We start from the raw sequence: 13,249 nt of genomic DNA, 5'->3' as shown, positions 1-13,249 counted from the left end.
TCCAGTCTATAAGGGAGTGAGTATTTTGAACCACTGAGCGCCATGCCGGCGCTGCTGGGGAGCAGGGTGTGTGGTGAAGTTGCCCATTTTCTCTGCTTCCTGCCCAGAGAAATGCCATCTGCCCCGTATCCCATAGGTGCGCTAACCATGCTAGGATACTTGCCCTGGCCTTTTGCTGGAACTTGGCAGCTGTATCAATAAGCTCAGCGGAAGTACATTCTCTCTTCATGAATGTCTCCTCAGTTGGAGGCTGCCCTGCTGGCTGGGGTCGTTGTGGTGCTTTTGCTTGCCTTTGTACTCGGGGTTGGACAGCATGGGGCATTTCGTTCACTTCACAGCATGTCCTCTTCCCTCTCCCCCATTTTCCCAGGCATTCCACCTCTTAATGTCCCAATCAGACCTTGTCACAGCGCTCGGACCTTGATCCTCGGCAGCTTGGGCCCTCCCAGCTTTGCAAAATGGCATGCAGGGTCTTCAACTTATTATTTGCTCTCTCCTCTTGTCTGCCAGCCCCGAGGCTACCGAGTAGTGGGCACCCACACGTCCTTCTCTAACTGCAACTCTTCTTCCCACTTCCTTTATTTCTAAGTTAATTATTTATTAAATAGTTGACACATTAACTTCAGGTGTACCACATAGTGATTGGAGAACTCTGTACATTACTCCATGCTCATCACGAGTGTCATCACTGTCACCACTGTCACCATACAATGGCATTACAGTATCATTGACTATACTTTTCATCTCTGTGACTTATGTATTTTATACCCGAAGTTTATGCCTCTTCATCTCCTTCACCTATTCTGCTACCCCCCCAACGCCTTCCTTCCCCTCTGGCAACCCCCAGTTTGTTCTCTGTACTTGTAAGTCTGTTTCCCTTGTTTCTTTGTTCATTTGTTTGGTCTTTTTAGATTCCACAGATAAGTGAAATCATATGGTATTTGTCTTTCTCTGTCTGACTTATTTCACTTAGCATAGTATCCTCTAAGTCAAGCCATGTTTTTGCAAATCATGAGATCTCAATCCTTGTTATGGCTGAGTAGTGTGTTAAATCATTTTGGGCACCGTCCCCAGGCATCTGCCATGGGGCCCACCCTTCCCCACGTAGAGGTCAATGGCCAACTCGGGATTTTCCCCAAGGATGCCTCTTTCCTAAAGCCCATTTCTCTGGTCTCCTGGCTGGCTCACCAATTATTAGTTTGTAATCTGGGGAGCTTCCTGGGTGCAACCTGAAACTGGTCCCTTGGCCCCCATACACAGAGGGCAAGGAGAGATCAAAAAAGAAGGCAGACTGCTCCAGATTGTGGGTGGAAGGTTTAATAAGCAAGGGAAATTTCATACGAGGCTTGTCTTGAGCAGTCATGAGACAAGTAGATCTCCACACCCACCGACCAGAATCTTAAACGTTTTTATAGAGGTCTTAACTGGATTCAGCCACATATACTGTCCAGATGGTCTCAATAACACATTACTCTCTCAAGGCTATGTCCTTGGAACAGCTCCCACTGTGGAAACAGTGGAGAGAATGTACATCCCAAGGCCAAGGGAGGGGTTAAGGAGCCTCCAGTTGTCTGGGTCCAGCTTGAGGATCAACTGGTGGTCATGTCCTCTCCATGACCTCACTACTAATATTATATATTTTACTTATATTTTATAAGTGAAATACAATATATTTTATTTATCCTCACTATTGTCTGCCTCTTCCACTAGGGTGTAAGTTCCAGAAGGACGGGGTATTTTCTCTTTGTCCCTGGAAGAATTCCCCACACATAGTAGGCACTCAACAAAGACTTGTTCGATTAATACGATGGAGCTGGGTATGCTTCAGGGGGTTCTCTTCTACCCCTACCGATTATGATCTGATCTGAAGGTTTGGGTCAACGGAGGTAAACACACAAAGGAGAGGAAAGAGAAAATAACAGTAAAGTGGAGCAGTGTGAAAGTAGTCTCCTGTCCCTTACAAACAGGACCTGACTCTCTTGCTGTAGTCGCCCCCAGTCTGAGGCGCTGTCACCAGGCACTGTGGGGCTGTTCCCGTCAGTACATCCAATGTCCTGTCGTGAGGGGCTTCACTTCGAGAAAATTACCTCAAAGCAGTATCCAACGTAGCATCGTGTTTGACATGAAAAATCATTGGCGTGGCCAATTTGGTATTAGCTGAAGTAAAATGGAATTTTACACACTCCTACTGGCTGAGGGAATGGAAACAAATGGTGGTTGTAACAATAAGTACTTCTGTAAATTGAAAGTTAAAGAATTTTATAAGAATAGAGCCCAATTCAATATATACGCGACACAGAATGATAAAGACACTGGTCCTGCCAAGGACCTATTTTAGATTTGGCTCCCACTTTTGGCAACAGGTAAGGCCCCTGTCTCCTGACATGACAATTCAGTTGAGTCTACCCCTGTGACTGTAATGTTCTTTTTTCTTTTGAAGGAACAGATTAATCAAGACCAGTTAATTCATTATTACCTGGAGTGTCAGGGAATTTGATAAATGAGCTGAGACTGATCTTAGAATTTGCGATGAGATGTGGGTAGATTTATGTCCTGTCAAAATGTGGTATACACATACAATGGAATATTATTCAGGCTTAAAAAGGAACGCAGTCCTAATACATGCTCCAACATGGAGGGAACTTTGAAGACCTTATGCTAAGTGAAGTAAGCCAGACACGAAAGGACAAATATTGTGTGATTCCACTTATATGAGGTTCCTGCAATAGTCAAAATCATAGACAGAAAATAGAATAGGAGTTACCAGGGGCTCACGGAGGGAGGAATTGGGAGCTGTTGGATACAGAATTTCTGTGTGGGATGATGAAAGTTTCTGGGAATGGATAGGGGGTAGCGCTTGCACAACCCTGTGGGTGTACTAATGTCACTAAACTGTATCCTTTAAAATGGTTAAAATGACACATTTCATGTTATGCATATTATACCGCTATAAAATAATCCCTTCTCCACAAAAAGAAAAAAAAAAAAGAAAAAGATTCCAGGACACAGCCAACGAATCAGTCCCACTTCAGTGCATTTCCATTCTCTAAAAATTGGGATCTTTGTTAACAGAGGACACAGTTTTTTTCCAATGAGAATCATTTATTAAGTTTCCTCTATCAAGAAAAGTACCATCTTCCACTTGGCTTTGTGGAGGCTTGAAATGTGTCAGTTGCATGCATTGTAGTGAGTTTTGCTAGGAATTAGAGATTTGCAAGACAAGAGTTAATTGCTGGGCCCAAAAGGGGCTCCCTGCTGGACTGTCAGCCCCTCCTCAGCAGGAGCCAGGCCTGCCACTTACCTACCCACTCTCCCAGGAGCTGAGCTGCTTGCAGAGCACATGGTCAGAGCTCAGTAATCGTGTGTCAAATGAATGGGGCTCCCCGGGCTTGGGTGTCCTTCTCTTCTCTCACCCCCAGCTCACATCTCTGTAGGCTTTCAACGGCCATGCAATTCACCAGTTGGCTGTTACCCCTTCCAAAGATAACAGCAGAGAACCCGGAGACACACATTTTCCTCATCTAAAGAAAACGGCGGGATCGGCATAGACTATCTATAGACACTGTGATGGAAGGGGGCTTGGGGAGACAGAGAAGGCCTGGGGCTGGTTTTGGCCAGAGGATGTCTGCTTGGCCACCTCCTTTGACCAACCCGGATGTCTCCAGGGTAAGAATGAATGATGGCTCTGGGTGGAGGCTCTGGTGCGAGGCTTGAGCCCTGCAGCCCCCTCAAGGACGTCGAGGGGGAGAGGTCTCATTTAGAGTAGGAAGTACAGGGCAGGGCCGCCACGTTGGTTTGCTGCAGCCGCCTGCCCACACTCTGGCCTCTGCGGTGAGTCACCACCAGCTATTACACGGTCTCTGGGCACTGAGGGATGCTGGCCTCTGTTTGAGGTACATGGTAGATATTACTTCTCCAACGGAGAGCTAGAGGTAAACAAATAGATGTGATTTCTCCCCAGTAGAAGGCAGGCAAGATGATGAATGGTGGAATTAAGAATCATTGGTATTATTTATTATCCTGGTACGAAGCCTCGACAGCAATCTGTGCAGTTGTGACGTGCTTGCAACTTATATTTAGAAAATAAACAGCAGAAGAACAGGGAGTGGAATAACATCAAAAAACTAAAGAAGAAACTTTTCCCCAACTCCACTGCAAAAATTAGACCCTGGGTGATCATTTCTCCTCTGGCTGCACAGCCTATGATTAGCCATTTAAGAAGAGCCTACATTTCATCGATGCGCTCATCAAAAATGAATCTACATTGCCTGGTTGTTTTCTGAATGCTTATAAAAATATCATTTGCACATGCCGTTTTAGAAGGAACTGTTTTATGCCACGCTTAAAAACTTTTTCTTCCCTTCGGTTTTAGGTTCATGCACAGATGTTAGTCCGAATGATTTCGTCGGACTTCTAACAGTCTTGCTTGGCTTTCTGCATCTTCCCCTTCCCTCCTCTGTCCTGGAAACTGATGAAATGCTAGCATAGATGGGAAGCCCGAGGAATTCCCCAGGCGCTATTGAAACGCAGCAGAATTGTGTTCTGGAACCAGCAGGGCGGTGACCAGGGAGGACAAGACGATAGCTTCCCCTGACATATTGTTCCATCATCTCTCAATTGTTTTCACTTTCTGTCCTTCCTTCTCTCCCTGGTTTTAACCTGGAAGTCCCTGGACCTTACCACACTCGTGAATAACATATCCGTGGATCCTGTGATGGGGGACCTTTGGGTTGGATGCCATTCCAATGGCATGAAAATCTTCTTCTATGACCTGGAGAATCCTCCCGCATCAGAGGTTAGTTTGAAAAATAAAGCAGATCAGCAACGTTATTCCCCGCTGTTTCTCAGTTGGAAACATAAATCTCAATTATATGTGCAAATATAAGGAGGGACGCGGATAGATGATCCAAATGATGAGATATAAAAAGAAGTTTGACTTTGGGAGGCATTTTAGTCAGAGTCTAGGCAGGAGACAGATGGTACATTTAAAGTGGGTAATTTGAGGGGATTTAATAAGGGCACTCTATACAAAGGTGTGGGCGCATGTAGGGAAATGAACAGAAGATAATGCATTACCTCAGGGCTAGTGAGGGAGGCAGGAAATGGTTACCAGAAATCGGAACGAGAAGAGAGCTGCGTGTGGAGAGGGTCCTCTGAGGGGAAGCTGGCCTCTGGTTGGGGGACGTAGACAACCAGTGGGGACCCTGGAAGGAGGAAGCCTGGAACCAACACCCTACCTCCCTCTCAGTCCTACCATCCCCCTGCTGTTGCTACTCCTTGGCCTCCCTGACCCAGAGCCTGGGGGGCAAGGGAGACTTCCTGGTAGGCTTTCGTGAGAGTCTCAGCAGAGTGGGGGGCTGGGCTAGGGTAGCCAGCCCTACACTGGAGTCCCTGTTTTCACTTCGGTAATGGCTTTCTTCAACCTGGGAATTCACAATAGTTTAAAACCTGGAATGTACGGCCGGGCCATGGTCTAATCATTTGTCACTTGACTGTCCTTTGAACCCCCTCTTCCCGTGGGTCAGCGTATGCACAAGTTAATACAGTGCACCAGTCCTGGTGTGCAAATGGCCATCCTCTCTAAACCTTCCCTGCAGAATGGGAAGATCAGTCACTTGCTGGAATTATTTTGGTTTAAAAGATCTTTCCTTCCATCTTCGTTCAAAGACCCCATTTATGTTCATGGTCTTTACTCGGCGGACTACTTGGGCACTCACTGCAAACAAGAATTTGAAAGACACTTTGCCTTAGACATTTGAACATTTACTGTGACTCATCTGGGGTTTTCTATTTTGAGTTTTTCAGTATGTATTTGTTGTACTTGTTATTTACATTAAATAACCAATACAATTTTTGACACAGTTTACTGCTATGTATTCTTTTTAAAGCTTAGTTTTAAGAGTCAGTCTCATTCCCACCCACCAAAAAAAAAATTTTTTTTTAAAGCCCACATGTCATGAAATAAATAAATAAATAAAAGCCCATGTGTCTTAGATTAAATAAACCCCAAACCAAATGTGTATTTCCAATTACTTTATGGCCCTTCATACCCTTTCTCTCTAGGCTTACAGGACAATCGTATTATGTTTAATGGCAATCCTTTGTGCCTTTTCCTGGTTCTTAGCTATTAAGATGGTATGGTATGTTTAACAGGAATTGGAGAAATGTATGCTGTGGCGTGTTCACTGTTCAGAACAGAGCAGAATGTTAGATTCTAATTTGCTCTTGCTTGTTAGCTCATCTGGTGAACTTAGGTCATTTGCAGTAGCATGGACTTGGTTTGCTGTTCTGGAAAAAGTGCTTCCTTCCTAATGATGGATCTGGTAAGGAATAGTAAAAAGTAATAACAATCCATTATCTAATACACTGCCCCACAGAAGAGTGACTGACTTTTATTAGAAAGAGGCTTACTTAAGTCAAGGTGCACCATCACCTATTTGCCAGTAAGTAACTACTACGTCTGTCTTTTGGGCTGGCTGTTTTGGTTTTTTTAAAGATATATTTATTTATTTGAGAGAGAGAGAGAGAGAGAGTGCACGCACTAGTGGGGGGGGGGGCAGAGGGAGAGAATCTTCCAGCAGACTCCCCACTGAGTGCATTGCCCCCACGCTGGGCTCCATGAGATCAGGACTTGAGCTGAAAACTAAGAGTCTGAAGCTTAAGGGACTGAGCCACTCAGGCGCCCCTGGGGCTGGCTGTTTTAAAGAGGTCCTTTTAAATGCTCCCATTAACCCTTTATGTATAGGCATTGGCCCCCACTAGTCTGCCGTATTTGGTGTTTTTATATGTAAGTATCCTTTCTTCCCAGACATTGTATTTTATCCTAAAGACTTAAAAATGATAGGAAGTTAGAGTTGAAAAGAAACTTAACCTAGTGCCACGCACTTTGTTCTGCAAATGAGAAACAAATGTGAAGCTGAAGATCCAAAACAGGACCCTGGGCCCCTGCCTTACAGTGTGCTCTTTACTGTGGTGTGGAGTATATGAAATTGCCATTTTATTGGCCAAAATGGCCAAATATCAGCTACTGCATGTGATCGGCTTGGCACGCCACTTCTCTGTTGTTAATGACACGATCATATTTCTGCTCAACTAAATGACGGAAACTGAACTTACAAAATCCTATATGTTTAGAGTTGGAACCTTAAGTTCAGAGGAGCAGCTGAGTGTTGTACAGAGATATGTTGTTGTTGTTTTTAATTGCCAGAATTTAAAAACCAAGAATTAAGTGTAACCACCCAAATTCCTAGCTTATCTGTAAATGTGCAAAACTGGCCTGAATTCTAGCATGGCAAAATTTAACTATTATTACTGAGTAACATCTCTCCCCTCCTTCCCCCTTTCCCATAGTCCCTACTACTCCTGGGTCACCCACCCAGGCTGTGTTACTCACCCCCATTTCTTCCGTAGGCTGGGTAGGCCTATTTGTCTCTATCTCTTTTCAAGAGCGCCTGCTTAAAACCTGTCATTTTGCCATAAGGAAACCAGTGTCTTCCATAAAGAGTAATTTTGGAACAAAATATGATTTACCTACAGGCTTCTTCACATGGAGAAGTGACCCGTCTTTAACGTTATGTTTTGGAGTGACTTTAAAAGAAAGAGTAGGCTCATGGTATTTCTTTGATAGGTGATCCAAATCCAGGACATTTTAACAGAAGAACCCAAAGTTACACTGGTTTATGCAGAAAATGGTACAGTGTTGCAAGGAAGTACGGTTGCGTCTGTGTACAAAGGGAAGCTGCCGGTCGGCACCGTGTTCCACAAAGCTCTTTACTGTGAGCTCTAGAAGGTCGATCTGCCCCCGAGCCACGGACGCCGTGAGCCCACCATTTCAACTGCTTGCCACATGTCCGGGGACCACAGTGATCTCATCTGAACAGTGAATACCGACCCTCCATTTGGACATCTGAAAGGATGAAAGTGCTGTTTAACCGGGAACAGAATCAATGCATGAGGCTTTTTTAAAAGCACGGTAGCAAATCAGTCTAATTACCAATAAAAATCCTATCAATAAAATGGCTAAAATTGTGGTGTCGGTTGTCAGGCCTTAAATCATTTAACTGTGTGTGATCCAAATGTCCTTTCCCTAAGACGTGTGTTGCCTGGGAGCACGTGAGCTTATTGCTGCCTTGCTGAATCTTGTTTGGGAAACAGAGGAGCGGGATGATCTCACGAGTCGTCCCAGCCTGCAGTCCTCACTCAGGGGCTCTGGTTCGCCTGCTGGGAAACTAGATGTGACCTACAAAGTTCCCTGGGCTCCAGGCATCCCTCCTTAGCAAAGCCATCGGACATACTGGCACAATCTGACTCCCATTTCCCCTTCGATGGAGGACTTTCTCAGTAAATAGAAACCGAAATGACCCCCATTTCTCCTTTTACTCTCACTCAATTCTCCGGTAGCGATGACATGTAGGAAACTCTTTTAACATTCTTGGGAGTGTCTGCTATCTCAGCATAAACTCTACATTTTAGTTGCTTTGACCCAGTGAAAAGAAGTTTGTTCGCTTCAGTGATTGAAGACAGACTGAAGCCCATAATCGACTCAGGTAAAGCTAAATGGCCCCAAAGACAGTATTCTTACAAGTGCGGGGGTGGGGGGGGGCATTGGTTTTTTTGTTGTTATTTTTAAGCAGGCTCCATGCCCAGGGTGGAGCCCAACATGGGGCTTGAACTCATGACCCTGAGACAGACCTGAGCTGAGATCAAGAGTCATGGGCGCTTAACTGACTGAGCCACCCAGATGCCCTCCCCCGCCTTTTTTTTTTTTTTTTTTCTGTTGTAACTTGCAGGGGAGGATTAGAAGAAAACAGTAGAAAGGCAAACAAAAAAATTAAAAAAATCAACAGTCTTGGCGTATCTTCTGATGGATGTGATTAGGAAGAAAAGATGACTTTTGTCATTATCTTATAAAAACTGGTCTGAAAAGGTTACCTTTGTCTCTTTTGAAAGTATGGCTTCCAGGCCGGATGATGTCTTTGGGATGCTAGAGGCAGTCACGTTAGAAACAAAGTTCTTCCAAGGCGCTTGCCATGAAGATGGTCTGGCATGCTGGGAAAAACGGTTTGCTGATAAACTGAGAACTGTCAACATTTTAAGGCTACTAACTTAAAGTAATAAAGGGGAACATTTTGTTTGGATCGAAAAACACTTTCCTCATATCAGATTAGAGTTATTTTAGTCACAACTTCAATGAGCATAATATCATGTGCCCTATGAGTGCTCAGTTACTCGGTGATGCTGTTCACAGCCCCTTGAAGCTGGATTTTCTGAAATACTGTTTCGAAACTACCGATGACTATTGGGCTTATGTCGAAAAAGCCCCCATATTTCCTTTAAAAAGAGTTGCTTGATATCATCAATGAAATAACTATATTCTGTCCTCTCTTATTCTTGACAGAATAAGCAAATTCTGCCCCCAACCCACCCACCAGAAAAAGAAAGCAAGCTATCCCATTTGCTCGCGATCAGTCGAAAGGGACACATGCTTCCCCTCAGTGAGGGTTTCGTAACACACTCCGAGGAAGAGAAAAAACAGCTTATTTCATTTATTTTTTGCTGAAGGTTTAGTCACAGATCAATTATGGTTCGTGTGTGTGTGTGTGTGGGTGAGAGAGAGAGAGGATGGGGGTGGGGGGAGAAATTAATATTCCTCATTTGCTATATTCAAGTCTTCCGAACATTTAAGGTTGTAGAAATAAAATTGCTGCGAAGAACCCCGAAGAACCCCGTCCTGGGGGCCGGCCTGCCCTGGGCTTGCCCCGTGCTGTGTGAGGCCAGCTGTTGAATGCATTTTGTCACAGACCCTTGCTGGCCTGACAGGTATCGGAAACGCGCTGCGGGAACCGCAAGGCGGGTGAGGGAGCTTCTGGCGGAGCATCTCCCACTTCATGCCCAGTTCCATAATCGTGCTTTCATATGTAATGCTAGCTGCCAATTTACACTGTTCCGGGGCTAAAACTTATTTTTCCTTTCATTTCCATGGAAAACGTGCACTTTGCTCTTGATAGATAGATGTATTTTGACAGTTAATACAGGTTTGCCCAGTCAAGGCTTGTTTTAGTTGAGGGTGAAAATGGGAGAGGGGGGGAAAAAAAAACAGCCTACTCCGACAGATGTCCATATTTCTCTTTTTATTGCATTCGTTGTCTAACAACAATAATACTCATTGGCAAGAAATTTATTTACACTGACAAATTAAATTTAATCACAGGTATTTTTAGATTGGTCAGAAAACAGAGGACCATTGTGATAGTTTGCTCTGAATGCCTCTGAAAACCAAAGAGTAAGAAATGTTGCTTGAAACGGAACAATCTAAAGAAGTACATATTAACCAAGCACAAGAGAACGAGTCAGACATGGTACTATTGTTTCTTCCATGCAAATGATCAGACACCAAAATGTACAAATTAAAAAGTTTCAGATAACATGCTATCCATACTTATTGGACTTAAAATGGTTTTTCAAACAACTCTTTTCCTGCAGCGATACATAAAGAAAGGTTAAAATAAATCAACTTCTTACAATGGAACAGAATTCATTCTCTCTCGTTTCTTTTTTCAGCGGACTGGTTTTGTTAACTGACGAGTAGCAGGCATACTCGTGGTTTAATTGCAACACCATTAAAAAATACAAAAGCAGTAGTGGTGACCATAAATAATATTAAGGAAAACATATATGTATATATATGTATATATATGTGTATATATATATATATAAATATTTAAGGAGATTTACAAAACACTAACTACATCTGATGTTGTTGGGAGGTGTTATCTAGCTGGAGTGCCTATTAATTCCCGCTTTCCAAGGTAATTTAACTATTTGTGGCCAACTGTTCTTTCACGGATGAAAGATTAAATCCTTCAAAGAAAACCTGGGTGTGTGAATAAAACCGCTGAAAGAAAGAGACGGGTACACCTTCCAACAACATACTCACACGCTCACATCCACTTGCATTGTATTTGGCAATGACCTAACCATGCCGTCACTCCACAAAAGAAGTTAATAAATGATCATGTGATGACAACAGTGCCATCAGAGAGCCAGTAGTTAGTGACTTAAGCATCACAGCCACCAAGTATGTCGCTGCGGAGCATGAGCGAATGCACAAGAACACGCGGTGCAATTTTTAGCCGAGGAAACTGCGGTCCGCAGTTGAAAATGCCCAAAGCTGCATAAATTTCTGAGGTTCGACTCAGCAATGTGCAATCTTGACATCAAAGCATTAACCAAACATTTGAGGAAACTTTATCTTACTAAAATACCAAGTATCTAATAAATCAATTTTACCAAAATATATAAACATGTAGAAGGATAAGTGCATTTAGTAGAAATACTTACTTTAAAAAAATCTCTCAAAATCTTATGAGCCATTCAATGTATACACACACAAAAAGTGGCAATAAGGTTATGATTACTGCTTAGGGTCCTAACTGACATTACCAAGTTCCATATACAATATATATATATATTTTTATGCAATGTGATTGCGGGGTGTGTGTGTGTGTGTGTGTGTGTGTGTGTAAGGTAGGAATATATTCACACACAGGGAGTTCTGTACATCTACACACGTGGCATGCACATTATTGAGAAGTTGCCTCTGGTTCTCTTATGCGTTAACCTCCTATTCATTCTTGAATCTCTAGCAGTTTTGGGGTTGGGGTAGGGCCAAGGATTGGAAATCATCCCGTTTCTGTCCTTCCCCACACTGTAGATCTGGAAGCAGGTCACATGCTGTGCTTGATCCACACCACGCACGTATGTAAGCTTGGAAGTCACAACCATTCACTCGACACATCCACAGAGCACTGAAAGACCCTCTGTTTACCCTAAGGTAGAACTTGAGGCTTTTATTCTCCAGGGGAAAATGGATTCTGTGAGCTTCTTTGCCCTCTGACTTGCTGGTGGGATCACTTCTATACTGCCGGTGGTGCGGTAGGGGTTCAAAGTTACTCAAAATCTACTGGTGTCCTGGCTAGTATGATTTCTTCCCCCAGTGTGTTGGACCAAGACTAAATTTCCTGAGACTTTAACTACCTAAGACAAATATAAAAACAAAAATCTGCCTACATACCCAGGCTGTTTTTCAGAAATGAGTCACTGACACACATTCATATTTCTTATACCGCGGCTTTCTTTTGAGCAATGACTCCCCACCCCCATTTTTAGAAGGAAAACAACTCCGTGGAAAATATGTACATTTTATTTCTGGACTTCATCCTTCAATGTTTAGCTTCAGAATAGTAGACGGGTAGATCCTTGATTAAAGGTAAATTTGAAAAGATATTTTTCAAAAACCCTGGACTTTTCTTTTCCATTTTACCTTTCCTTCAGAAAGCACTGAGGACTTAGCATTAAGTAGGTGACATGAACTGTAGTGACCGCAGTCCACCAGAGTGAAATGCCTCTCATCAGGGCCCTACTGGGACAGAACATTTAGCTGCTCAACTGGAATCTGGTAATTCTTAAATATGTCAATGTAATGAGGAGCTCCAACATCTCCAAAGTATAAACATTTCTTTCAGAATTGTTGGGACATCTCCCTTTAGAATCTTCAGGGACAACTTACAATTTTGGGCCAGGGATGACACAGGATGAAAGGCAGCAGCAAGGGTTAATTTGGTTCCTCCCTTGTCCTCTTGCCACTTTGTTTGCAACAACAACAAAGAAGCCCAGAACAGGTGGTCCCATTTCAAAGCTAAGTCTGGAATGAGCACTACAATACTGCAGTCACAAACCACTGGGGGGTAAGAACACTTCAGTGATGTTGAGGGCCGGAAATCCACGTCAACCCCAGCCAAAGGAGGATAACATAGAATGATAGCTTTATTGTCATGAAATTAATGGTGGACTTCATCAATGTGTCCAAATGGGCAAAATTAGGTTTCTGCCCTAATGTATCACTCTGAAGTACACTTTGGAATCAGGCAAAAAAAAAGAATGAGAAAACTATTGCATAAACTGTGAGTTACTTTAAGAGAGATGGTCTTAAATCAAGTAATCTGTTATAAAAACTGAAGTCCTTTCATGGAAAACTCTGTCCCAGACATTTAGCTCATACAATGTTCCCCGTCTACAGCTTGGCCTCACCCCCAAAGCATTACCTATACCCCAAAACAATTTGGCTATTATTAGAGTCATACTGAGCTGTCATTTAGGGAATATAGTTCAAAGTAACCAGATATTCCCTTTCTGTTCATTTTCTGATAAATAAAAAACTGCAAAGTCTTTAAGGTTCATGAAACAACAA

At 43.2% G+C, this 13,249-nt stretch overlaps 1 protein-coding gene across 1 annotated transcript in view; it reads left to right on the top strand.

The window, feature by feature from the left end:
- PON1 (paraoxonase 1) overlaps positions 1 to 7,786 on the top strand; it is a 31,959-nt gene extending 24,173 nt beyond the window's left edge. The window contains exons 8-9 of the mRNA XM_035021416.1: positions 4,667 to 4,795; positions 7,628 to 7,786. Of these exons, the coding sequence (XP_034877307.1) occupies positions 4,667 to 4,795; positions 7,628 to 7,786 (288 nt within the window). The remainder of the gene's footprint in view (positions 1 to 4,666; positions 4,796 to 7,627) is intronic.
- The last annotated feature ends 5,463 nt before the right edge of the window (positions 7,787 to 13,249 follow it).

This window comes from Mirounga leonina, unplaced genomic scaffold (assembly GCF_011800145.1).
Source record: "Mirounga leonina isolate KUSES-001 unplaced genomic scaffold, KU_Mleo_1.0 Mir_174, whole genome shotgun sequence".
NCBI lineage: Eukaryota > Metazoa > Chordata > Mammalia > Carnivora > Phocidae > Mirounga > Mirounga leonina.
The sequence above is the reverse complement of the archived record's forward strand: the minus strand, read 5'-3'. Positions and strand labels throughout refer to the sequence as shown.